The following is a 27,918-nucleotide window of genomic DNA, read 5'->3' as shown; positions in this document are numbered from 1 at the left end:
TCTATATGGAAAAAGAAGCTTACTGAGCAAATCAGAAGTATTAACTCAATTTGTTGGTGGCATAAACAAAATATTTTCAGGCACTCCAGATACATTTCTTTACAAATAACTTATAAGAGAAGTACAAATTTAAATTTTCTTTTCAATAAGTGATCTGAATTTGTAACAACATTTTATCCCAGTTTAACTTGTCACAATGCTTTATACACAGTCCATCATTCATATATGGTATATCCTCTCTCGTGTAGTATCTCTCTCGTATAGCATATCTTCGTGTATGTCTTCTCCCACTGGGTTTGGGTTTTGCTAAATCAGAAGAATTTTGCCATATTTTTAAAGGTTTTCCTCTAGTTGCAGTATATACAAGGGCAAGTCCTGCTTAGGATGGTATCTTGGTGGAACTTCTGAATTAGAGATGGGTTTGCTGCTGTCATATAGAGGAGAGTGACAGCTGACTTGCTGAGCCACTGTGCTGTTACCCGGGACATAATTGCAGAGTTAGAGTGATTGCCTTAGTCTTAATCCTTCAGACAGAGAGTCCTCCCTCTTAGACCTGCAGCTAGGTAGGGATTGTTCTGGAAGCCTCCTCTTTCCTTGGCTGAGGAAACCTAACTGAAACTGTGGTCTTCAGTTACATCAATGGAAATGTGTACTTTTATAGCAAAGGTGGAGGGGGACCAAGTCAGCAGAAATGTAGAAGGAGGCAGCAGACCACAGCAGTAGGAATAGTGAAATTAGCATCGGAAGACTTGAGTTCCAATCCTGGACCTAATAACCAGCTGGTCCTGGGGTCAGCAAACTGGGGCCTGCCACCTTTTTTTTTTTTAAATAAAGTTTTATTGAAACAAAGCCATGCTCATTTGTTTACATATTGTCTATGGCTGCTGTTTTCATGCTACAACATCCAAGTCAAGTAGTTGTAACAGAGATGGTATGGCCTGCGAAGCCTAAAACATTTACTATTTGGCCCTTTCCAGAAAAAGTTTTTTGATCCCTAAGCTAGGTCTTACTGAGGAGATACTTTCACCCTCTCTCCCTCAGTTTCCCCATCTATGACACAGGGAGTTGGATTGTACAAATTCTCCATGTGTCAATGCAACCCTGTCTTTTCTATTTCATTTTTTTTCTGTTTAGGTTGCAGTAACTCACTACCCGCCCAACAAGAATGAACTCCATTGCCTTCTCTCCTTCTTTCTTTCTGCAAGAAGCTCAACTGCTCCCCCACCCAGTTATTTCTTCTTTACCTTTTAGCACATACTGTCCATCATTCCTCCTAACCATTCTACATATGGGAACTGAGGCCCAAAGAGAGCATGTGATTGCTAAATTATGGTTGATTGTTAAATTGGTTAAACTACGCCCTCAATCTTGATTGAGTGTAGTTAAATGGGAAAGGGAGGAAGAAAGTTACAAACTTTTGTTAATGTTGAGCCACTCTGGGTATGAAATATCTCTCTCTTTGTGGTCGCACAGCGAAGGAGTGAATGGTGCCCTGCTTTGGTCTGCCCTGTTCTGAGTTTCAGCCAGGCGGCTAAGGAGGTCTACTTAGTGGTGTGATTTTCAGGTCACATCAAACAGCCCAGCCAGGAGTGGGCCCCTAGGGAAGCAACCGTCCAAATGCCATGTTGATTAGCTTGCTGATGGTGTCCTGTTGATGCTGTTGCAGGTGTGGTGATGAGATTGTGGAAATCAATGATTCCCCCGTACACTGCATGACACTCAACGAAGTCTACGCGATCCTGAGTCACTGTAACCCCGGTCCAGTCCCCATCATTGTTAGCCGACATCCAGACCCACAGGTAACATCCCACTTCTTCCTCCCAGGCTTACTCCTTCAGTACTCAAATTGGAACAAGAAATGGATGAAAATGGAGACGTTGCTGGCTGAGTTTGAACCTGAATTTCCAAGAACCTAATCCAAGTGTCTAGAAACAAATGTCTGTAGCACAGGTCCATTGACAAACTCCTAGACATCAGAGGCGTTAGCTTAGGGAAGCTCTTGCCGCTGGGTTGTAAGCTCTGGGGCAGGATAATATAGACCCAGGCTTCCTGCTAACAGATGCAAGCGAGTCCTTCATCCTTGCGTCTAGTGGGTACCCACCACATGACTGCCTGGAGCTAGGCACTGAGCATTCAGAGATAAGCCAGTCCATAGTACACACTCCTGCTCTCCAGAAGCTCAGGGTCTCACTAGGGAGACTGACATTGAAATAATTGCAAACAGAGTGGTAAGTACTATGGGAATACAGGGATACAGACGGGAAGGTCATGTAAAGCAAGAAGTATCAAATCAGTTAGTTATTTCCAGGCAAGTAATTTGAGGAAGGTCATTCCAGGCAGGGGGGACACAAAGTTCAAAGTTATGGAGTGACGAAGGGACCTGTCATGGAAGGAGAATGGTAGGTTCTACAGACTACTCTACTGGGTGAGAGTGTTGAGGATGGAGTTTGGCAAGGCATTGGGGTTACACTGTAAAGGGCTTTAAACAGGATTCTAAAGAGTGTGCATTTCATTCTGTGGATAGTAAGGAGCCAGGAGAAGTCTGTAGCTATAGAAGGAATAGGTTCAGATTTTATTTTTTTTTAAATGCACTTTGATTGCACTGGGGAGGACAGGATGGAGTGGGTGGGGCCTGAAGTATGTAAGAGGAAGGAAACAGATGGTGAGGGCCAGACCTAAACAGTAAACATAGGAAGAAAATAAGGAAGAAGAGGCAACACTTGGGAAGAATCAACAATATCTGTTGGCCGATTAGCTCTGGGGTAAGAGAGAGGGGAGAGTCTAGGGTGGCTAGAGTGTTTTTAGATTGGAAGACTAAGCGATGGTATCCCCACCACCAGTGTAGAGGAGAGGAGAGGAGGAATGAGCTTGGGAGGGAAGAGAATGACCTCAGTGTGGGACATCATGATATTGACTTGCCTGTGGGATGTCCAGGTGGAGATGCTCAGGAGGCAGTTAGAGATTTAGGGCTGATAATGGCTGGTAAATGAGATCCAGTTTGGAGCTAGACTTGGGAGTTGAAGCCATGGGCATAGGTGAGATCACTTTCAGGAACCTATTTATTTAATCCTTCATATGTGTCAGGTGGGTTTGCGAAGCCGTGATGTATACAGCTGCACTTAGCGGTTGCACAGCTCTCTGCGCTCAGTATGATTCCCCTCTCCAATTCACAGACGAGGAAACAGGCTTAGGAAAGGGAAGGAACGCCCCCCGTGGCGGAGCTACTAAGTGGAGGTGCTAGGACTTAAAGCCTCTGCTCTTAACTAACAGACTCCGAGACTCCCAGTGGAAACAGAGCAGGGGTGGAATAGAGGGGAAGATCAACAGACACCCTGGGTGGTGGGATTCAGACCCAGCCCCTTTCAGTTGTGGAGCGCTAAGGAGAAGCACACTGGAGAAAAGCAAACTTCTTACCAAAGGTAGACATTTCGTCTAAATCTCTGGACACTACGAGAAAAGAAAGGGGTCTCTGTTAGTTTATCAGTGCCTCTTGCTGCTCTTGAGTATGATGGTGAGTGAGAGAGCAGTGGGTCAGGGGGCAGGGTGTGGGGTCGATGCTGCGGCCCCTGGCCTTGAGGAGCTCGGGTCCTGGCTGGAGGGATGGGGCGCACACACAGAGGCCACAGAGGGTGAGAGCCATGCGAGTGAGGGAGTCAGGGTCCCAGCTGCTCAGATGAGGCAGCCAGGTCATAGAGGGCAGGCAGGGTTGGGAGCAGCAGAGAGGCATAGGCACCAAGGGCAATGGGCACAGGCAGCAGGGCAGAGATGAGAGAGGCCAGGGCTTGGCAACAGGATGCCTGGCTTATGTCCAGCTTTGCTACAGACTTTTGGTGACCTTGGACATTCATCTAACCTCTCAGAGCCTCTGGTTCCTCAACTCTGAAATGGGGAAGTGGTCTTTACCTTACAGGGCTGCTGTTGAGGGTAAATCTCATCTATTGAGAGTTTACCATTCACCAGGCATTGTGCCTAACCTTTAAATGATTTATTTAGTATTATTATTATTTTTTATTGTGATAAATACATATAACATGAAATTTACCATCCTAACCACTTTTAGGTGTACAGTTCAGTGGCATGAAGGACATTCACATTATTGTGCAACCATCACCACTATCCATCTCCAGAACTCTTTTTCTTGCAAAACTGAAACTCTGTGTTTATGAAATAATAACTCCCCACTCCTCCCTCCCCCAGCCCCTGGCAACCACCATTCTACTTTCTGTCTTTATGAACTTGACTACTCTAAGTACCTCATATAAGTGGAATCATACAGTCCTTTTGTAATTGGGTTATTTCACTTAGCATAATGTCCTTAAGGTTCATCCATATTGTAACGTGTCAGAATTTACATCCTTTTTAAGGCTGAATAATATTTCACTGATCATATCTTGTCTATCCATTCACCTGTCAATGGCCACTTGAGTTGCTCCCACCTTTTGGCTAGTGTGAATAATGCTGCTATGAACATGGGTGTACAAATATCTGTTCATGTGTCTGCTTTTCATTCTTTTGGGGTATATATATCCAGAATTGGAATTGCTGGATCATATGATAGTTCTATTTTTAATTTTTTGAGGAACTGCCATATTGTTTGCTGTAGTGGCAGTACCATTTTACATTCCCACCAGCAGTGCGCAAGGGTTCCAATTTCTCCACATCCTCACCAACACTTACTATTTTCTGGTTTTTTTTGATAGTAGCCATTCTAATGGGTGTGAGGTGGTATCTCATTTTGATTTGCATTTCCCTAATGATTAGTGATGCTGAGTATCTTTTAATGTGTCCTTTGTCCATTTTTCAATTAGGTTGTTTGTTTTTTTTTTGTTGTTGAGTTGTAGTTCTTTATATATTCTTTATCTTAATCCTTTACCAGATATATGATTTGAAAATATTTTCTCCCATTCTGTGAGTTTCCCTTTCACTCTGTTGGTTGTGTCCATTGATGCACGGAAGATTTAAATTTTGACATAGTCCAATTTATCTGTTTTTCTTTTGTTGCTTGTGCTTTTGGGGTCAAACAATTAATTTTTTTTAAAACCCTCTGTCCTCACTGTGAAGTAACAATAATTATTGGTATTATTTTACAGAAGAAGAAATTGATGCTTAGAAGGTTAAGTAACTTCTCTAAGTGTACACAACTAGAAAGTGGAGAAACTGGGACTTGAACACAAGCCTGTTTGGCTCTAAGACTCATACTCTTAACTATTACTGTGAGGCACAACACAAACAATAAAACGGTGATTGTTATGACATTGTTGTTGATGATGACGACAATGATGATGATGTCATGACAGCATTGCTAACAGATGGGATAGCTCCCAGAGGTAAACTATGACATGGTAACTTTGCCTAGAGTTTTTCAGCAAGTAGTAGAGAGAAGGTTGGAGAGTTGAGAGGGGCCACCTTGGGAACCCCTTTATTGACAGACTTGGACTTTACCTAGAAGATGCTAGGGAACCATTGATGGCCAGGGTATTTCTGGAAGTGGAATTTGTCAGCTAATTGCAGAGTGGGTTGGAAGGAAAGAAACTAGAATCCAGGGGCCCAGCTTGGGAGCTGGTACAAGACTAGGAGCCTAATGCAGGAGTTTCCACTGTTTATTCGAGGAGGTGATCGATGTGTTCTAGGTCTCTGAACAGCTACTCAAAGAAGCTGTGGCCCAGGCTGTGGAGAATATCAAGTTTGGAAAGGAGAGGCATCAGTGGAGTCTGGAAGGTAAGCGAAATAATGAACTTTGATTTGAACTATGTTTGCCTTGTTAGAAAGCTTAGAGTTTAGCCATTAACTCACCTTCTATCCCAGGAATGTATGAGAACAGTCATCATAGACGAGCACGCTACATGGACAAGGCTTGGATGCTAGCAGTCCACCAGCTACATTTGACTTACACTTTTGCTTTGTGTGGGAGGCACAAGACTTTAAAAGCATCTGAATTTGAATTGTTCAAATAGGCAGGAGCTTTCCGGTTCTCCATAGTCCCCACTACTCCCTGTTGTACCAGGTTGCCATTCACACAGTTGCCCCTGAAGGCATTGGAGTTTTCAACCCTAGTTCGTAATAATAGAAATAATAATATCTAATAATAGAATATATAATGTTTATTGAATTCTTAAAATGTCAGACATTGGGCTAATTCATGCAATATTTTACCAAATCTTCACATATAATTTTTATGCACATTTTACAGGAAAAAATGAGGCCCTGAGAGGCTCCCTTGCCCAGAATCACACCACTTTAGTGCACAGAGCATCTGGGATGGGAAGCAGGCTGGCTGCCTCAGTGCCCAACCATTGGGCATTGGCCAAGTCTTCATGGAACGTCCATGTGATAGAACAACGTGCAGCCATTAGCACGGATATTGACAAGGAGGGTAAATGGTCGGGCACACGTTTAGAGAAAATGACAGGACATAAAATTTTATTTCAACTTTGTTCTACCATTTCCACCCACTCAACATACATATTAGCTCAGGAAAAGATGACAAAGAAACTCACCAAAATTCTGACAGTGGTTATCCCTGGCTGATAGGACTGCAGGTGAACTTTTACTTTCATTGCTTCCTTTTTGTGGCTGAGTTTTCTCTAATGAGGATGTACTATCTTATGACCAGGAAGAAGCAAATGAAAACTTTTTTTTTAAAGAGGATTTGAATTATGAGCTTGGCTGGCCTTTGTTCTGTCCCAAGGTCTAAGGTGCTCTCCCACGGGCTCCTCTGGCTCTCCTGGCCTCACAGATGATCTGGAATTTAAGCAAGAGGCTGGGCCTCCATCTGCTCTGACTCCTTTGAGCTGTGATTCTAGGAAGGGGGCATCTTTGACAGTTTACCACCAGAGAGAAGTGCCTCTAAAGGATGTGTGGATGGCCCTAGTGCTGGGAATATGGATGAGAAAGAGGGAGGTATGGCTAAGAAACAGTGGTTTTTCTGGCCTTGCTTCATTCTCAGCTGGAAAGAAATGGTAACCTCTTGGTACAAGGTTCAAAGTGCCGGGGCCGGCCCGGTGGCGCAAGCGGTTAAGTGTGCGCACTCCGCTGCGGCGGCCCGGGGTTCGCCGGTTCGGATCCTGGGCGCACATGGACGCACTGCTTGGCAAGCCATGCTGTGGCGGCGTCCCATATAAAGTAGAGGAAGATGGCCACAGATGTTAGCCCGGGGCCAGTCTTCCTCAGCAAAAAAAAAAAAAAAAAGAGGAGGATTAGCATTGGATGTTAGCACAGGGCTGGTCCTCCTCACACACACACACAAAAAAAGGTTCAAAGTGCCTTCACAGACATTCTCTCTCTTTGATACTGAGCCTCAAAACAAGCCCAGTGACTGTAGAATTATTATCTCCATTTTACAGATGAGGAAATGGAGTGTTGCAGGTTGGATCCCCCTGGGATGCTGACTCGGAGATGACATTTGGCATGCAGGATGTTTACTCAGAAGCATCCTGGCAATCAACACCTGTGGAAGGGAGGGAAGTAGCAGAGCCGGGCAGAGGGAGACATCGGGCTGAGACGCACACCAGACAGCTTCAGCCGACCCCTGGAGCTTGAGAACTAAAGTGGCCAATTAGAGTTGTCCTGTTGGCAGAAATGGCCCCTCCTTTATAGCCTCATCTTCATCAGCACTGGAGATGGGCTGCCGCTTGGGCAAGGCAGCCTCTGTAGCTGAGGCAGTCCCTGAAGGGGCGGACAGCTGCAGGCCATCTGCCACCAGCAACCCCCATAGCTAGGGCACCAGGCCCTTCCTTGATGGGCAAGCTGTGGGGCACATCTCCATCTTCATCACATGGAGACTCAGAAAGGTTAAATGACTTTCCCCACCTGAGGTCATACATCCTGCCAGGGACCAAACCCAAGACTGCAGGCTCCAGATCCAGAGTGACCTCAGATGAGAAGCAGATGCCTGGGTGTACAGTGCGCTGCCTGTGGCAGCCAGGAGCACGGCCAGGGGTGTGTTTGTCTTCTGAAGCTTAGCGATGGTGGTTTCCCTGTGCTTCCATTGCAGGTGTCAAAAGGCTGGAGAGCAGCTGGCACGGGCGGCCAACCTCGGAGAAGGAGCGAGAGAAGAACTCAGCTCGCTTGCATCGCAGGGCTCAGAAGGTCATGATCCGCTCCAGCAGTGACAGCAGCTACATGTCGGGGTCCCCTGGGGGTAGTCCTGGCAGTGGCGGAGAGCAACAGCCCTCTGACCTGGAAGTCGGCACACACAGCCTCAGCCTGCCCAAGGGGCAGGAGCCGGGGGCGCTCCCCGTAGCATCATCCAGGCTGCCCCAGGAGAGCCCACCCCTCCCTGAGAGCCAGGACGGCTACCCGCCTCTGAGACTGAAGAAATCCTTTGAGATTTTGGTGAGAAAGCCCACGTCCTCCAAGCCCAAGCCTCCACCCAGAAAATACTTTAAGAGTGACAGTGACCCTCAGAAGAGTCTGGAAGACAGAGAGAACACCTTATGCCCTTCTGGGCACACCTCGCCCACCTGTGGCCAGGTAAGAGAGGTGTCCGGCTGGTTGAGTGTTCTCCCAAGCCAAGCACGGTGCTTCTTGACATCTGCAGCAGTGTTAGCAGTGCTAGAAGCTTTCTCCTGCTCCACTGGAGGGACGAGGCTCAGCTCAAGCTTAGGGCTGACTGCAGAAAGATAGGTTTGAAGCTTGGCACACCCAAAATTCAAGCCCCAGAACTGCTGATTGGCTTCTGGGTTTCCATCCAAAATACAATGGGATATAAGGCTGCCTTCGTGTGGGTCCCTTTTCTGACTCACCATGGTGGAGCACCACCAGAGCTCCAGGAAGATCATGCTGCAAGGGGCTGGCAGAGGGTCTTTTGCACACGGATCTTCAGGCATTCTGCTTGCTAGGAGAAGATTGGCCTAAATAACTAAAGTGGACAAGAGCTTGTTACCCTCTTTAACAAGCGAGTACACTGATGTGAAGGTGAGAAATTGTCTCTTGTTTCTTTCGCAGGTAGCTTTGCCCTCCTATCTCCTTAGATGTGGAGCTTGGAGGGAGCCCACATTCTCTAAGCCTCAGTTTCCTTATCTGTTAATTGGGGCTAAGTTTGGTGGCTCCCTCCAAGGGCTATTGTGAGGATTAAATGGAACCACTTAAGTGAATGCCTAACGGACTCCCAGGCACAATAGTGTTCGTTGCTGTGATTGTTCCTCCATCACGCCTCTTAATGACCTCAGTTTCCTTCCTCTGCAGCCCCATTCCACCCCTTCTAGGAAGGCACACTGACAGCCAGCTGCTACAACTTGGGCCATTTTTATGCCCAGGCACTGTGCTAAGCATTTCCTGTGCATTGTCTCAGTTAAGCCTCACAACCACCAGGGGGTGAGGGTCCCAATCATGAAGAGAGGGACCCGAGAAACTTGCTCAAGTTCACATTGCCAGTGGGTCAACCATTAGGCTACACTGTCTTTTACATCCTTACCCCAGCAGCTGCCTCCACCAGGCAGGTGGGAGTGGGGCCCTGGAAATCCCCTCTAATTATCTCTAATTAGGGCTGACAACTGCAGGAGGAGTAAGAAACCCCAGAGTGGTGGAGATGGGTGGTTGGGGGAGGAAGGTATTGAGTAGGAGGGTGAAAGTGAGGGAGGGGAGGAAGCCAGGCTACTGGAGAGGAAGTACAGTTGTGCAGAGAGCTGGCAGGATGTGGCTGGTTAGCAACACACGACAGAGTTGTTGAGGTGGATCTGTCCCCCCACCTCCTCCTTTAAGCAAATATTTCATTTTCCTTGAGCCTTGAGACCTATGAGTCCAGAAGGGCAAATTAGGAACAGGCAGGCTGAGAAGCCAGGCTTTTTGCTTTGATCCTGGAGACCCAGAAAAGGATGAGTGGGGTTGCCAGGGAAGGTCTGTGGGGCCCACAGGGCTGACCGGTGATGCCCTTGGGCTGCCTGGCCAGGCTGGGCTATATATAGGGCAGGGAGTATCCCCAAGTGAGGGGGCTGGAAGAGGAAGGGGGCTTTCTGCAGGGCGGGCAGGCAAGAAGCTTCCGCGTGGAGCTTTCTCGCGAGCAGCCTGCCTTCGCCTCTGGCAGCCTGCCCCGCCTCTTCAGCATCCATTGCTCCTGCCTGCATCCTCCCACCTTCTGCAGCTGCTCTTCTCTGTCGTTCTGCTTTGTCCCACATGGCCAACAGATCCTTCTACAGCCTTTTGCAAAAGGACAGCCAACAAAGCATACTTTTACTGGGCATCGGGGGGTCACAGAGAAAGGATTATAGCACGACAAAAACAGGAAACAGTTTGCTTGATGTCAGTCTTCAAATTTCCTTGACCATTCCTGGGGGTTTCTCACTGGATGTTTTTCTGGCCCCAGTGTACAATATCTCTTCATCCTTCCCTCCCTCCTCCTCCTCCTCCTCCTCGGCCTCCTCCTTCCCTCTCTCTCTTCCTGTGCCCCCTTCAATCTTTTTTCTCCACAGTCCCAAGACCTTCTCGAGCTGTTATGGACAACCCCAAGTCTTTCTCATCTACCATAACTCAAGGAAACTTAATTTCCACAATCAAAATGACCTTCGGGATATTTTCTTCAACAAAAGATCAATTCTCTCCTGTCTAGAAAATCAGCTCGAACTATCACTTGTGTTTAAAAAAACACTTCCTCCCCTTCAAATCCGCATCTCTGTCCTCTCCTTTCCCGTCTCCTTCCCTCATCCACCAAGCACTGTGCTAGGAAACACTACTTAGAGAAAAAATTGAGTAAAATCAAATTTATTTCAGGAGCTAATTAAAAAAAACACCTCTCATGAAGAGGGTGCAACACCAGCTGTGCTGATGAGAAGATAAAACACATTTCAGTCTGTTCCAAGATGCAAGGTTGCTTTGACTACTGTGGTTGGGACCAAGAGCTTCGGCCTATAAAAGTGTCAACGATTCATGAATGTAGACAGATGCCACCTTACAAAGCTCCCAAGTGGGTGAAATTAAGTCTCAGCCACGTCATTTGTCTTGTGTGATGAGAGTCTTAGAAGCCATCAGCCTAATATTTTAAGCTTCTAATGCCATGGCCAAGCCTTGCTTTCTTAAAGGACTGTTCAAGAAGCCCAATGATTCTTTTGAGTTGGTTGGTCTCTCAGTATTTCCAAAATGCTCTCCTAGAGCTTGGTTCTACAATAGGGACCAAGAGCTGGGGCAATGCTTTGTGAACACATTTCTAACTTCCGTAGACCTTTCATTCTCAAAGAATGTTTATTGTCAACGTAGATATTACATCTCAGGCTACAGATGTTTGCCGTCCCAGATGATGCATTTATTCCTCCTTCCTTCCTTCTTCTTGGGAGGATGCCTGCAGCCGTGTCAAATAGCCAGACCATCATTCCATCTGACTCTGGAATGAACAGAACATGGAGGCCACCACAGCATCACAAAGTATTTCTTTTGCAGATGATCAAATATAGGAGGCATCATTTTGATGATGTCTGCCTTATGTTTCATTGTTTCTGAATTAGTATTATGCTTGTTCCTCCCTCTGTGTCTCTATCTCTCAGGAACACTCAATTATTGCTTCTCTGCCTGGAAAATTCTTACTCTTTGTTCAAGTACCAGACAAAAGCACTTCTCTAGGGAGCCTTCTCTCTGGGACAGAACTGGTGCTAATGCTTCCTCTGGGCCCTGACAGCATCTCCCTCATGCTGTATAAAAATCCAGACTGTAGTCAAGTATTATATGGTTACTTGGTGCTGGCCCATCTCGTCCCCAGGCTGTTTTATGAAGGAGCATGAGACTGCTTCTGGGCTCAGTGGGGAAAAAGAACTCTGCCATAGATTGGTAATGTCACCCTAGGTGCTACAGAGGGAAGGATGACACAGCCCAAGTATTTGTCATCCTTTGCAGCATGCTCACTAAATATCTGAATAATGACTAATAATGTAGAAAGCGATTGACACACCTGTTCCTCTGAGTGTCCTCACCTTAACCTAGTGAAGACTAGACGGCAGTTCTTTGCCCACTTATTTCTGCACGGTTCTGTCCCGTCCTGGGGCAAGTAGTTCACCAGGATGCAGTGGTAAATGAAGCAGTGCCAGCCCCTTCCACACCCCAGAGCCTCTTTTTCCTATCACACGGAGCCCACATATGCCAGCAGGATGAGCCCATATTCTGGAAGCAGAGGGATACTCTGAGCTCCCAGGAGATGCTGGCTCCCTGTGTCAGTGATGCAGGCAGCACACTGCAGGAAAGGACCCTCTTTATAGGACTGCGGATGAACTTCTAATTAAGCTGCTCAACAGTGGCTCTCCAGTCCCAATTGAAGTGCGCGTTGCCTTCTCACAGCTGGAGGCTACTGCACTGACACAGTCTCGCTTCCTGTTTACACCACAGGAAGCCAGAGAGCTGCTGCCATCGCTGCTGCCGCAGGAAGACGTGGCAGGGAGAACGCTCCGCGCCGTTGTCTGCTGCCCAGGACCTGCCGTCGGCCCACAGACGACACCCTCCTCAGAGCACGAGCCAGGGAGGAGAGGAGCCAGCTCAGGTAGGCTTTCATTGAGATCTCCTGGAAGGAAGGACCTTCCAGAGAAACGTCCAGTGAGAAGGTAAGAATGTGAGTTTGTCCTGAGGTTGGAGGGCTCTGCACGACATGACAGCTGGACTCAGGCTGATGACTGCTCAGGAGTCCAGAACAGGAGTCCCGAAGGCACTGGGGCAGCAGGGCAGTGGGGGTGCTGTCCAGGGTGGGAACCCCCTGGTGGGTTAGTGATGCTGTGGTGGTGGGGTGGGGATGGGGGATGCAGGCCAATCCAGACAGTCAACTGGAGGATAGAGCCCTCAAGAAAGGTCTAAAGACACGCCCACCCAGCCATCGTGGGCAGCTGCCTTTCTAGGGTGATAGTGTTATAGCACGCTGCACCCAGTATTACCAAGGACGAGACCACAGTGTCAGAAAAGTATGAACAGCATTTGGCTGGTGGTCACCACCTCCACGAGGGAAATGGAATGGCTGTGCCCACATGGTGCAGCTGGAAATGCTGAGACGTGAGCTGACGGTTTAGTGGCTTGCTAGGAAAAGCATAGGATTTGGGATCAGGAAGACCCGGGTAGAAAACCTGGCTCTGCCCTTCATTAATGTGATTCTGGGCAACTTTCTCTGCTTTTCTAAGCCTCGATTCACTCATCAGCAAGGTGTGGAAAATCACAAAGAACCCCAACACATGGTTTGATTCCGGAAGTGTGTGTTGGATGCTGGCTTTCACAGCATAGAAGGCTCTGTGCTGGGTGCTGGAGAGAGAGGGAGAGGGGCAGAGGGAGAGAGGGACAGAGGGAGGGAGAGAGGGACAGACCAGTTCCTGCCATCAAGGAGCTCCCAGTAGTGGCAGAGAAATAAATATGTAGGCTGCAAACCACATGCTTGTTTGAGAAACATTACATGAAAAGCACATGAACGGCTCCTGGAGGGTTGAGGGATGTTATGAATGGAAATATCTGGCACATCTCACCCATAGCAGGTGCCCTACAACTGGAGGCACCTCCCCTCGCCCTTCCCTTAGTCATCCCAATTGAGGAACATGGCCAGGGCACGCCTCTATGCTCTACTCCCAAGAGCGCCTCACCTACCATGCAAAGGGCTTGCCTGCAGAGCCTCTGACCACTGAGCCTCACAACAGCCCCTGCAGCAGAGCCATTTGCAAATGCAGCACCAGGCTGAGAGGGCTGGACTCACTTGCAAAAGCCCCAGAGCCAGTAGCAAACACTCGGGTCTTTGGGATGGTGCAGAGCATCTCTTTGATATCTTCAAGGCTTAACGCTCTGCACAGTTTGGTTCCCTTGAGGCCTGGCGTGGAGACGGGGGACAGGAGGGATCAGTCCTCCTCAAGCTGGGTTGCATTCTGGTATCAAGCATCCCCCCGAGCATGAAGCCAGAGCAGCACACTCTTAACCAGGGAAAGGTCAGAGCCGGGGGCCACGGAAGGGCCACACCTCCACTCGGCTTCTCTCTATGTGGGGCTTGGAGGCCAGCCTCCCTCTGTCCCCGGCAAACAGAGTCAGGGGCAGAGTCTCCCTACCACCCAGGGGGATGCGGGCTCAACATGGCTCCCGAGAAAGATTCCATGTGCTGCCCTTGTGGTGAGGGGCTGTACTTGGCAGGGCGTCCCCGATGGAGCACATGCTTCATCACCTGTGGAGCTTATCACAGTGGTCAGGCTGCAGCGCAGGGGTAGCACATCAGAACCTAGGGGTGGGTGTCAGGATTTCGTAAGGCCTTCCAGATTCCAATGTGTAGCCAAGGTCGAGAATAGTTGTCACAAAGCTTTTTTTTCTACCTGGAACCTTTTCATCAGCTCTTTGGGCAGGGAAAACGCTCCTCTGCTGAGCAAGCTGGTTAATTACCTGGGAGGAGGGAGTAGGAAACTCACATGGCATCAGGGGCCAGGCAGATGCATCCGTGTGTGAAATGCTGACCCCGTGAGAGAGGGTTAGGAGCTGTGCTGAACTGGACTGTGCCCCATCTGAAGGCGTGCACATTCACATTGCTTTTTAATGACGTGGGTGGTCCAGACCAAATATGACTACCAATTTGTGACCTTTGGCTTAAAAGTTTAAAAGATAGAGGATTGCTTTGACTTTTGAAATTTTAATGAGTTATCTGGGAGGCTACTTAGTGGGAAGGACATGAAAGTGGGGAAGCAGGAGACTTGCTCTGCCAACAGATGGCCCCTCACCCTTCTGAATGTTGGATTCACAATTGTAAAATGCCAGAGATCAGACCAGATATTCTCTGCGAACCCTTCCAGCTCTAAAATGCTAGGATGCTGTGAAGTTAACTCCCACCTCTGGTCCTCTGGTTCTGCGATGCTGCCTCTTGGCACTGCCCAGTTGCTCACCCAACCAGGGGTCCACCACTTCTGCTAACCTCCTCCTCTAGAATCCTTCTTGCTATTCAGCTTGAAACTAGAATTTAGGATGAAAATTCACAATCAAGTGTAATGCACAGCTTTGGCCTTGTTTCTGCTCCCTAGTGACTCAAACGTCCCCAGTAAAACACCCACTGCTTAAAAGGCAGGCTCGGATGGACTATAGCCTCAATACCACAGCGGAAGACCCTTGGGTTAGAATTTCTGACTGCATCAAAAACCTGTTTAGCCCCATCATGAGTGAGAACCACGGCCACACGCCGCTACACCCCAACATCAGCCTGGGCGAGGAAGACGGGAGGCAGGGCCACCCAGACGGGACCCCGCTGAAGCTGGAAGCCACCAATGGCGCTCCCAAAGTTTACAAGTCGGCAGACAGCAGCACCGGGAAGAAGGGTCCGCCCGTGGCCCCCAAGCCAGCCTGGTTTCGTCAAAGCTTGAAAGGTCTGAGGAGTCGCGCTCCAGACCCCAGGCGGCTGCCTGATGCAGCCTCCTCCGCCCAGCCAACACCCACTCCCAGGGGCCCGGGGTCCCACGCGAGGGCCTCCTCCTCCTCCATCAAGCAGAGGATCAGCTCCTTTGAAACCTTTGGCTCCTCTCAATCGCCTGACAAAGGAGTTCAGAGACTGAGCCTCCAGTCCTCGGAGGAGGCAGTAAGACCTCCTGGGAAGCAAGAGGGAGGACAGGTTTCTGGCCTCTGGAGGCGAGGGGCTCCCCCTGGCGCTGAGCAGCAGCAGCCAGATCAAGAGCAGCCACCACGGGGTCCCCCTGCAGCCTCGGAGGCCAGCGGCCCGGGAGTATCAGGGTCCCCTGCCCTGGCGCGGCAGCCCTGTCAGAAAACCCTCCCCGCTGACCCTGACCCTCTCTCGAGGCTGCTGTCTGCACAGACTGAGGACTCTCCAGGCCCCATTGTCAAGATGCCGAGCCAGCGGGCACGGAGCTTCCCCCTGTCCAGGACCCAGTCCTATGAGATGAAGCCATTCGATGAAAAGACCAGTAAACTCTACTCCATCAGCAGCCAAGTGTCCTCAGCTGTCATGAAATCCCTGCTGTGCCTTCCGGCCTCACTCTCCTGTGGCCAGACTCCTTGCCCCCCGAAGCAAGGGGCCTTTCCAATGTCGCCGTCCAGGGAGGACCCGGCTGCTGACGGTCCTCCCGAAATGCCTGCCTCGGACACGGGGTTCTCGCTCAAGTGAGTGTCCACACCCAGGGGTTCTCTTCTCCTTTCTCAGCTTTCTTTCTCTTATAATCCGATATATCTTTTTAAAAGTTTCTCAGGTGTACAAAAGGATCGTTCCGCCTGTTCTTTTACGTGCATGTGCGTGCATGTGTCACATCTCTGTCTTCTGTATTAATGAGGAGTTTTGGGAGGAGTGGGAGGTGGGGGACAGAACTGGCCCCCTGGTGAGTTACCGATGGAGATTTGGAAACTAATGCACACCTGGCATGTCCTGCTGTTGCTCAGAAAGACCTGACTAAGGCCAGGAGATGATCCCTTGGGAGTTCTTGCTGCCCCCGCCCCCTGCCCCCCACACACAAAGGAATCCACTTGTACTCTGCATGTGGGTTCAGTTCCCTGGACTGGCAGTTAGGACGTCTGGGTCCCAGTGCCAGCTCCAGCATTGACTCCCTGACCACGAGCAGGTTCCTTCATGCTCACCCTTAGTTTCTTCTTTTGTTGAAATTAGGAGGAGGGCGAGACTTGCTCCACAGAACTGAGGGGCTCCCAGTGATGCCTGCGAGCTCCTGCTGCAGGACTGGGGTCTGGCCTCCCCTCTTTAATCAGAACAACTCTGCAATGTCAGTTTTATTTATTGTTCTTCTACTGCTGAGAAAAGTTTGAGACCCATTGACCCAGTTCCATCAGATTCCAGCTGCTGCAGACATCCTGTGAAGGAATAGGAATGATCCTCAAAGACACGCCTAGAACCAGGTCTAAAGAGCCAGACCAACCACGTGTAGCTAGTTAGAGCTGGTCAGCTGTAGAATGGGGCCCTTTAACATTTAGATCTCCCACTAGTTTGCTCTTTCTAGCTGAGAGGCTGTTCTGTTGGAACTGCAAGGCTCACCATCAGAATTTTCTGCTGTGGGGGCCCCTTCCCCTTTTAGCCGTAAAGGCCTGTCAACCAGAGGGAGAAATAATCCCCTATTACTGAAACCACAGTTTCATGCAAAATATGAAGTGTAGCTGCAAAAAATAGCTACAGATACCCAAATGAGTTCAAAAGAAAGAGGAAGGCCAGTTGCTGGCCGAGTGGGCGCCATTTGTAGTTACTAGGTGCTGACATCGGCCAGCCAGGTGCTGACCACACCTGTGAAGGCAGGCAAGGGGCATCAGCCTCGACGGCCACCCAGGAGCAGTGGCTGTGATCTGACTGTGGCCTTGGTGCAGATTTGTCCAAAGCATCAGCTATCCTCTGGGGGAGGTGTTGAGGTTTGGAGCACGGACTTCGGAGTCAGACACAGCATGATCTGTGATTTCGAATCCCGGATCTTGGCATTTCATAGCCCTGTGACCACAGACAAGCTATTTACCCTCTCTAAGCCCTAATTTCCCATCTCTGTAGCGGAGGGATGCTAGTTTCTACTTATAGATTTGCTGCACCAAGTAACAGAATGCACATATGTGCTCAGCACCATGTCTGGAATAGAGTAATTATGCAATAGATGTTAGCTCTTATTAATATCATGATTCATCCCACGTGCTGCTGCTTCTCCCTACGAAAGCCTTTCGGAGCTGAGAGAATACACAGAGGGTCTCAGTGAGCCAACGGAAGCCGACGACTGGGACCACTGTGCCCATCAGTCTGGCCAGTCGGTCATCTCGCTGCTGAGCTCCTCGGAATTAAAGGAGCTCATAGAGGAAGTGAAGGTTCTGGATGAAGCGACGTTAAAGGTAGGTTTCTGTTATAAGCACTTACAGAGACAAAGGCCTTGCTGGGAGCAGTGCGGTCACCTCACTTAGGCCAGAGGGGAAGCAGCTGGAGTAGCCCTGGGCTCCGTGAGGCTCAAGAAGGTAGCTCCCAGGGGCTGACAGAGACCTAGTTTGTATCCTGCCTGTGGTAGAGGGGCATTGCATTGCTGGACCACAGTAAGACCTTCCATTCAAAAGGAGCTTCATAGCTCATGGAGTGCTTTCAATCATTGACTTTTTGTATCTTTTCAACCATTTTATAAATGAGAAAGGTGAGGCTCAATGTCGCAGAGCCTAGGTTTTCTTTCTCCACGTTCAGTGCTATTTCCACGTCCCCTGGGCTGGCGGCCTGGCGTGTGTCTCCAGGGAGATGCTGCGTGGGAGTGTGCTGTCCACTGTAGACCGTGTGGTTCTGAGCTCTCACCCCGAAGACTTGCCCTGCGCACTGAGAGCTGACTTATCGCAGGGCTTGCAAGGGCCTGTGCACCTCAGTCAAGTCATTCTGCAAGTCCCACTTCCCACATGCATTCTAAGCATGACCCAAAGGTGCGCAGAGAGGAAGTGGCCAGGCAGAGCTCAGCCAGACCAGCATGAACTCGTGGGCCTTGCACCCTCCTGGGCTGCCCCGGGTCTACTCAGGCTTTCTGCACTGGAACCATCCAGGCTGGGGTGAGAAGATAAGGAGGCGTCAGAGCTGGTAGTCCCCAGGTCAAGTGAGTGGGTAAGCCTGAGGAACACAAGATGCCCTGGGCTGTGACTCCTCCTCTGTGGCTCTCACACGGTCACCTGGACCTTGGGACCATCATCCCCCAGGGCCTTATTCAAATGAAATAACAGAAGCAAAAGTGCAGTGTAAACACCAAGAGTCGAACTGCCTCGGGTGTTACTGGGACAGCATTCACTTTCCAACTTGACAAGGGCCTCTTCCGAGGCAAGTCAGCTGATTCTCAGGTAAAAGTTAGGAGGTTTGGGCCAGGCTGGGGTCAGGAGGGCACTGAGGTCCATCTATCCCTTCAGCCCGTCTGGGTCTTGGGGTCTCCAAACCCAAAGGATCATTGAGCCAGCTGCAAGGCAGGGGCTCTGGTGGTCGCAGAGTGAGCGAATTGTTTGACATGAGGTTATTCCCTGGCACCAAGGCACAAACTGGGGCCTGAGAGCCACGTGGGCCTGCAGGTATATTTTCTTTGGTCTGCATGATGATATTTTTTAAATTATTATATTCTAAATATTATAAAACTTGAATCAAAACCTGGATTTCTGGCTTCTAAAGGGAAAGATCTGGTAGCCCTGGGTCTGCATTCCCCTGTAGCAGCTGGTCCTGGAGCAGGAGAGGTGCGCGCCAGTTCTCTGCAGTTCCCACCACTCACACCTGCCCATTTTGCTCCTTTAAGTGATCTGCCTGGCTCCCATATGCATCTGAGTTTGAGACCCCAGAAGGAGATCAGAAGGAGAGTCTCTGACTTCAGACAATGCAGAGGGACTGAGCTGGCTCCGGGTGTGCCCACATCCAGGCTGGGAAGTACTGCGTATGCCTGGGTGCGTTCGTGTGTGTGTGCATACGTGTGTGTGTACACATGTGCTCTGGAGCAAGGAACCAGCTGGGCTCCTTGATGCTGCTGTGGTGCCCCACAGAGAAGAAGGGAGAGGGAAGGAGCAAAACAGCACTGGCTCTTGGGTTTGCTGATACAACATCCTACAGGCTGACCTCGTCCCACACGGAAACGTCAGTGCGGCATTATCCAACGTGCTGGCATTTCCAGCTGATTTAGTGGTGCCCAGCGCTGTCTGTACAAGTGTGGGTATGGATGGGGCAATAGGAGAAAAAAATAGGTACACTTGTTGCTTTACATACATGTTTTTTTTCTTCTAAGCTTCCCATGACTCCAGAAAGTATATATCTTCTCTTTAGAGATGATGAAACAGGTTTGAGGAGGTGATGTAACTGGGAGCATGGGCAAGCTGGAGTTTGAGACCAAATCAGCCTGATGTTAAAACACTTGCTAAATTGTTCACACTCTTGCAGTAAAATGTTTTCTAATATATGTATTTCCTTCTGCAGCAATTAGACAGCATCCATGTCACCATCCTGCACAAGGAGGAAGGGGTTGGCCTTGGGTTCAGCTTGGCAGGAGGAGCGGATCTAGAAAACAAGGTGATCACGGTGAGTGGCCAGCGACGGGGGCATGTCAGAGCCAGAGGTAATGGCCCTGGGTGCGGGAACACCTGCCAGGAAGGGGCCTGTGCTGGGGACCAGAGGAATGCATGACACCAGGCCATGGGACCAGCATTTAGGGCAGGACCTTAAAGGGGAGCTGTCAGGACTCATCGTTTTCAAGAAGCATACTAGCCGTCCCCTATATAACCAGTATTCAACCCTCATCATGATCCCTAATTTAACAGAGAAGATCTTATATACCCCAAACAACTTTATTTTTTTATTTTTATTTTTTTTAATTTTATTTATTTATTTTTCCCCCAAAGCCCCAGTAGATAGTTGTATGTCACAGCTGCACATCCTTCTAGTTGCTGTATGTGGGACGCGGCCTCAGCATGGCCGGAGAAACGGTGCGTCGGTGCACGCCCAGGATCCGAACCCAGGCCGCCAGCAGTGGAACGCGTGCACTTAACCGCTAAGCCATGGGGCTGGCCCTAAACAACTTTAATATACCAAAAGAAATCCGAATCCCCTGTGGAGCTTTAAAAAGGATTACAGGTGTCTCAGCCTTGCTGTAGAACTGTTGGGTCAGAATGTCTTGAGGTTGAAGCCCCAGTTCCTGCAGTTTTGAAGGTTCTGTCTGGAGCTTTTTAAAAATTCAACCTACTAAATGTCACCGAATTGTACACCTTAAAATGGTTAATTGGGGGCCAGCCTGATGGCGTGGTGGTTAAGTTTGCACGCTCCGCTTTGGTGGCTCAGGGTTCGCGGGTTCAGATCCCGGGTGAGGACCCATGCACCACTTACCAAGCCATGCTGTGGCAGGCATCCCACATATAAAGTAGAGGAAGATGGGCACAGATGTTAGCCCAGGGCCAATCTTCCTCAGCAAAAAGAAAAAAGGTTAATTGAATGTTATGAATTTCATCTCAACAACAACAACAAAGAATAGAAAAAAATGGGAAGCAAATTTTATTCAGTGTCGTGTCTCTTCTTTTGGAACTGTAGACCAGTAGCCTGTCAGCCACTAAACATTTAGACAGGAATGATTTATGACCACAGGGGACTTGATGCAAGGCTGTAGAGCCAGGATAGAAACCTGGCTGTGATATGTAGCACAGTACACCTGGATGGAAGGGGCCTCACCTGGACGGAAGGCACCTTGGGAAGGCAGGTCCTGTAGGGGAGGCTGCTGTCCTGGTTTTGCCCACGTGGAGAGCAGGCACGTTAATGTGAGCAATTGGGAAGCTGGTCTGGCGGTGGGTTGAGGGCAATGGGGCCATGCTGGAGAGAACAGAAGCAGTTCTGTAACCTGTTCACAGAGCACAGCCCAGGATGCACCCAAGGCTTCAGACCAGGTGGCCCAGCCTCCTGTTCTGTCAGGACCTGCTGGAGCCTGGGGTAGGTGCGCGGAGGCCAGCAGCCCTGCATCACCTGCATCTTGTCCTGTGGACCCCATTTTTCTGGCCCACGCAATCTAATTGGCATTGGCTGCTGCCCTCTGCCCACTCTTCAGGTCACCTGTACCTGAACCAGATGGTTTCTGGTCGTCCCATCTTCACAGACCGAGCTGTGACCTGGCTGTTCCATCCCTCCAAAGCTGAATGCACAGTTGTCCTCTCACAGCTGTGTTGTCTTAGTGTATTCTTCATGTGGGCTCATTTGAATTTCCATGCCCTGCTGAAAACAAACCCTCCGAGTCCCAGCATCAGCCAGCATTAAACACACCACACCCCCTTGCAGTGGTAACTTGGCCCATTCCTACTGGTCATTTCAGAGACAGTGGTGTGAGAGGAGCAACTTCCTTCTTTGCAAGTGAGCTCTTACCACAAAAAAGCACGTAAAACCAATAAGGACCTCTTTCTGTCACTTGCCCATAGCAGAGCATTATGAAGATGTTCCTGACTGTTTAGTTTACTTTCTATTTGAAGAGAAAAGACAGCTTGCCTGGGGGAACAGTAGTTAGATCTTTGGGTCTGCCCTTGAGTAGTGACTTTCCTCCACCTCATTTGGCCATCTACCCCTGAGACACTGCAGCCATTCACAAACCAGGAGGAGGCAACACACATCGGCCGAGCACACACATCAAACTTCCTCTTTCTCCTTCCATGTTTGAGCACTTCTGTTCCTTCCTGATTCATTAAAAGAGAACTAACATTGAGCACCGCCCATGACCAAGGGCCATGCCGGACACTCACTGCCACGTGGTCTAAATCCATCTTCCCCGCACCTCAGGAGGAGGAGCTGGCGGCATTTATGCTTCTGTTCTGGAGTGAGGACCTGAGATGCAGAGCAGCACTGCTTCAAGCTGGGTCTTACAGCCTGGGGACCCTAACCACGTCTGACCACAGAACAGGCTTTTTCCAACACAGAAACAATTCAGAGAAACAAAGACCCTTGTTCACATGACACCAGCAAAACAACGTGTAACACATTTTAGTGATTGCCCATGCAGCTGTAATTCAATCCTCTGCATTATGCTCATTAGAATTTATCTCGTTAAAGAGGCTGACCAAAGACAGGAGATTTTGTTTATGCCACATATCTTGTAGCAAGGGGACCAGGTCCCTTTTAACTGAAGTTAAAGGATCAGAATTTCCTGTGGGGGGAGCTTTAAAAATGTCTAGACTTCCCAGGATAGCGTTTCTCAAAAATACATTCTGCAGAAGATGGGGCCTGAGAATTTCTCTATGAAAAAAAGGATTCTTTGTGGAAACACTTTTGGGGATCACTGTATTATACTGCCTGTTCTTAGAGTGGTATCATGCAAATTTGCATTGTAGCATCTCTGATACTTTTTTTTTGTGAGCAAGATCGGCCCTGAGCTAACATCTGCCAATTCTCCTCTTTTTGCTGAGGAAGACCGTCCCTGGGCTAACATCCATGCCGATCCTCCTCCACTTTATATGGGACACCGCCACAGCATGGTCTAACAAACGGTGTGGTGGTGCACGCCCAGGATCCGAACCAGCGAACCCCGGGCCGCTGCAGCAGAGGGCGCACACTTAACCGCTTGCGTCACCGGGCCGGCCCTCTGATACTTTTTTTTTTTTTAAACTGTAGACATTTTCAGAGCTTTTGTTTTATCCAGTGTTCTTAAATTTCTTAGAACTTAGCAACTTTTTCTAATACAGTACCTGTTAATATGGCACAGCATCAGTGCTTCAAGAAAACTGCTTTGGGAAATGCTGATCTTGAGCAGGTAAGGCAAAAGATTTTAACTGAATGTTAACTAGGATTGTAGTGATGTAGTTTAGGACGTTGTGTTGAGAAGGATTCTGAGGGCCTATCTGGCCATTATTGCTGGCGATCTCTGCTCTGAGCAGAGAAGGAGGGAATGCTGGCCCCTGTGACAGCAGCCTTGATCTAGTACAGAATTAGTTTCATTTTCTTTGGCCTAAGAATCTGGTAGGTTTGACTAACTGGCTCAGATCCTCCTCCAGCAAGAATCTGGATCTTACGTGGGTGATTTCTGGGTCCTGACTTCTTTGGTTTGCTCAGGTTCACAGAGTGTTCCCAAATGGGTTGGCCTCCCAGGAAGGGACTATTCAGAAGGGCAATGAGGTTCTGTCTATCAATGGCAAGTCCCTTAAAGGGGCCACGCACAACGATGCCCTGGCCATCCTCCGCCAAGCTCGGGACCCTAGGCAAGCAGTGATCGTCACGAGGAAGCCGGCTCTGGAGGCCACACTCGACCTGAACTCCTCCACCGACTCTGCAGCCTCGGCTTCTGCGGCCAGTGACGTTTCCACAGAATCCAGTAAGTTCTCCCAGTTTTGTGGAAGCCCTGTGGGGCCAGTCCTGGTGGGGCTGTTCAGTAGTTTGTGGCCCGAAGAACATGTGGCCTGCCTTGCATGCTGCCCGAGATGTGTGTCTGTGTTTATATGCACATATGTACAAGTACAGCAGACAGCATCAGCCGGGCTCGCCTGATGCCCAGGCCGCCTGTGGCCCAGAGAGGAAGGTGTCCCTAACAAAACCCCTGTGTTTTTCTCAGCAGCAGAGGCTGCAGTCTGCATGGTGACCCTGGAGAAGAACTCTGCAGGGCTGGGCTTCAGTCTGGAAGGAGGGAAGGGCTCCCTGCACGGCGACAAGCCTCTCACCATTAACAGGATTTTCAAAGGTGTGGTGTGCATCTGGCTCTTTACATTCCCCCCACTTGTGGGGGTGGGGTCAAGCCCCCCAAAAGCACCTTCTAGGCCATTTTGGTTCCCCACAACCCCATGCCCTCTGGAGACGCAGGCAGGCAGGCCTTTTAAGGACTCAATTCTGCTTTTTCTACTGTTTCTCCTTGGCCCAGACATCCCCTTAAACTCTCTATCTTGCCAGGTCCTCGTAAGCAACTGAACCGCAGGGCTGGGGCTGGGGGAGGCAAGTGAGGCAAGTTTTGCACTTCCTGGCGCAAAACTGAAGGGGCCGCCGAAACAGTCAGCAATCAAGATAAATACTATTTCAATGCAATAGTTTTAAAAAATCAAAGTTGTCTAAAAATATCCATAATAAAATATCAAAGTTTTAAATAAAGACAAAGTTCAACTTTCCATTTGCATGACTTGGCCTCACTGGCCTTACCTTAGTCCGGGGTCCAGCGGCTCCTGCCTTTATTTAAAATTTTGATAGTTTGTTCATCATGGATTGGGCTATAAGCCTGCCTGAAGTGGAGGTCAGTTGGGTTTTCCTGTGAAAATCATGAATGGCTTGCAGCTACTATGTGAAACCACCCCTGACTCTTTGCTGCTTCTCAAATTGGAACCTCCCAACCACAGAGCAAGGAGTGGTGGAGAGATGAGCACTGGACAGGGAGTCAAGTGGCCTGGGTTCTAGTCCCAGCTCTTGCTGGGTGACCATTGCCTTCCAGGCCTGAGGCTCCTCATCCATAAAAAGAGGGGAAGGTGTGTGATGGAGGGCTCTTGGGTACTGAGAGCCAAGGGCCCCCAGCTCTGCTCCCTGTCCCCCGACTCCCACTGCAGACGGTCTTGTTAGAGGATGCTCTGCTGCAGCTGCTGAAACCCGGGGAGTGGACTGGGGCTCACGTGGAGGCTCCCCAGGAGTCCATGTTTACCCCAATTCTGGGAAGGATACTTGTAACTTCTGGAGGTCGATTTGGAATGATCCTAGGGTTTGACGTCAAGAGACCTGGAGTCTGGGGGCCGGCCCCGTGGCTTAGTGGTTGGGTGCGTGCACTCCGCTACTGGCGGCCTGGGTTCGGATCCCGGGTGCGTGCTGACGCACCACTTCTCTGGCCGCGTCCCACATACAGCAACTAGAAGGATGTGCAGCTATGACATACAACTATCTACCGGGGCTTTGGGGGGAAAAAAGGAGGAGGATTGGCAATAGATGTTAGCTCAGAGCCGGTCTTCCTCAGCAAAAAGAGGAGGATTAGCACGGATGTTAGCTCAGGGCTGATCTTCCTCACAAAAAAAAAAAAAAAAAAAGAGACCTGGAGTCTGGTATTAACTCTGCCACTAATGGCAGCATGCCCCTTGGGCAAGTCACTTCACCATCCTGGCCCCATCTGCTTAAAGGAGGATGAGCCTACCAGCTGCAGGGTGACGTGGTACCAAGACGTGGACTCTGGAGCCAGAAAGTCTACGTTCAAATCCAGGCCCCACCACCTAGCAGCTTAAAGCTCTGGGTGAGTTCCCCGAGTCCTTGGTCTCCTCCCCTGCAAAAGGGACAACTAACAGGAGCTACCTCACATGGCTGTCGGCACAGTGTAAAGTGTTAGTACAATGCCTGTTATATATGATTGTCCACTATACTTTCACTATGTTTTTATTATTAGCACTATTGCTATTATCTTCTCTTATTCAATATTTGTGAAGATCATTGTGTCAAACGGATAGGAAACTTTCTTCTAACGTAAGTGGTAAAATAGCTCTCTTTCCATAAGCAGTTTTGAAAGAGTAGGCGCCATGTATGATTATGTCCTTTTCACATGGGCCAGGGGGCTTCTCCAGGCTGTTCAGAGCCAAAAGCACTGTGAAGACTGTCTCATGAAAATCTCACCAGCTCCCTTCCCAGGCCACCCACTGCCTGGCAACCTCCTTAAAAGGGGAGACGCCACATGTGAAGGGGGTGGGATGTTGGGGCAGGGCCCAAGGGAGCTTTGAGGAGGATTCAGTTCCTAGAGTCCTCTATGACCTTGGAAGTCTCCCCAGCCACGCTCTGGCTTGGAGCTCCCTGAAGTCTGCCTTTTCTGGAGACAGTGTGGGCGACACCTTTCCCAAAGATGCAGAGAGCTGGAGCCTGGAGTGCCAACCTCTGAGTCACCATTTTATGAGATATCTCATTTCAGAACCCCCAACGAGCTCCCAAGGGTGGGGGACCCCGTTCCCTTCTGAGCTGTCCTGGCTCCTCAGAGACCAAGCACAGGGGGCAACTTTCCGTGTTCCCCTCTGCCCTGTGGAACCCATTTTCTTCTTCTCCCTCCTCTCAGGGGCAGCCTCAGAACAGAGTGAGACAGTGCAGCCGGGAGATGAGATCTTACACCTGGCCGGCACTGCCGTGCAGGGCCTCACGCGGTTTGAAGCCTGGAACATCATCAAGGCGCTGCCTGATGGACCTGTCACGATTGTTATCAGGAGGAAAAGCCTTCAGTCCCAGGGGACCACAGCTGCTGGAGACTCTTAGGCAGAGCACCAACGCTGACGCCAAAGCCAACAGCACAGCACGCAGCTCCTCACAACTGCTCGTTCTCAGGGTCACTGCTAACCCACATCCACGTGGGGACAGCACCGGTGTGCCTCCTGGTGGCTGCTGCCCAGGTCTGGACCTTCTGGGACACCACCCAGTAAGAGGGTTGACCCAACAGTAAGGGCAGAGTCACATTGGGGTGACTAATACAAACTACAGACTATGTATAGAGAGAGCATGATGCTAATGTTGTGGTGCTGTAAATAAAATGGATATATTACAATTTGATATGAAACCCATGTCCTGCTTTGCAGATTTTCTGAGTGCTATAACTGTGTAGCGATCCACCCCAAACAGCAGCATTTGTTTTTCTCGTGACTCTGCGATGTGGGCAGGGCTTGGAGGGGACAGTTCATCCTGCTCACTTGGTGTCAGCTGGAGCAACTCAAAGGCTGGGGGCTGGAACCACCTGGAGGTTGGTTCACTCATTCACCTGTCGGCTGGGAACCCAGCTGGGCGGTTGGCCTGAACACGCACAGGTGGCCTCTCCCTGTGGCCTGGGCTTCCTCACAACATGGTGGCTGGGTGCCCAGGACAAGTATCTCCAGAGAATGTAAGAGCCAGATGGGAGCTGCATCCTTTTTCTGACCTTGCCTCGGAAGTCGAATAGCCTCACTCTGCTGTACTGTCAGTCAGAGCTGGCACAGCGTACCAGGTTGAAGGGGAGGGGAAGAGTGCTGAGGCCATTTTTGGAAGATACAATCTGACACATTAAACATTTGCAAAACTGTTTTCGGTTGGGTTGGAGAAGTGCTCCTAGGGAAGGGTGGTACCCAGTGGTAGAGCAAGTAAACAAAGAGGAATACAGGTGAAACTCAGCATGGACAGGTGTGCCAACAGGATGCACCAGCACAGGGATGAGAGGGTAAATAAAATTGCTACCATTTACCTGCTGCGTGCCAAGCACTGTGTTGGTGGTAAGTGGACACTGTCTTGAGCACTCACAGCAGCGTCTATGGGGCGTGATGTGCCACTGTCTTGAGGGCACCAAGACCCAGAGGAAGTGACTCATCCAGCTGGTAAATGATGAGGCAGAGATGGAGTCCTTTCTTCTGTGATTTGTTAGAGACTAACAGGCCAAGAGGCTTTTAAGTGCAGAGCATTGTAGGGAAAATACTCCGAGTGCCTGACCAAAGGGATATTTGGTTTGGTCATCTCTCAATGCCTGACTGCCAAGCTCTGGATGAAGAAATGTACTAGCAACAACAGCCTTCCCTGCCCAGGCACCAGCTAGCCCTGCCCCAGCCCCTGCTCCTGTGAATGAAAATATGAGGAAGACCTGGCCAAGACCTCAAACACAACTCGAAAAGTACTTG

The 27,918-nt window shown here is 49.6% G+C and overlaps 1 protein-coding gene across 9 annotated transcripts in view; it reads left to right on the top strand.

The window, feature by feature from the left end:
- Nucleotides 1–26,825, top strand: part of IL16 (interleukin 16) — a 117,317-nt gene extending 90,492 nt beyond the window's left edge. For 5 of the 9 annotated variants that reach the window (XM_058542581.1, XM_058542580.1, XM_058542577.1 and 2 more), the window contains 10 exons: nt 1,667–1,799; nt 5,631–5,718; nt 7,994–8,472; nt 12,307–12,457; nt 14,940–16,026; nt 17,562–17,730; nt 19,808–19,909; nt 23,405–23,663; nt 23,901–24,026; nt 26,346–26,825. In XM_058542581.1, coding sequence (XP_058398564.1) covers nt 1,667–1,799; nt 5,631–5,718; nt 7,994–8,472; nt 12,307–12,457; nt 14,940–16,026; nt 17,562–17,730; nt 19,808–19,909; nt 23,405–23,663; nt 23,901–24,026; nt 26,346–26,539 — 2,788 coding nt within the window. In that variant the 3' untranslated portion in view covers nt 26,540–26,825. The other 4 variants (XM_058542578.1, XM_058542585.1, XM_058542583.1 and 1 more) reach the window with 4 other exon arrangements.
- Nucleotides 26,826–27,918: the final 1,093 nt, after the last annotated feature.

This window comes from Diceros bicornis, chromosome 5, assembly GCF_020826845.1.
Source record: "Diceros bicornis minor isolate mBicDic1 chromosome 5, mDicBic1.mat.cur, whole genome shotgun sequence".
NCBI lineage: Eukaryota > Metazoa > Chordata > Mammalia > Perissodactyla > Rhinocerotidae > Diceros > Diceros bicornis.
Note: the sequence above shows the minus strand (reverse complement) of the source record. Positions and strands in the feature narration are given on the sequence as shown.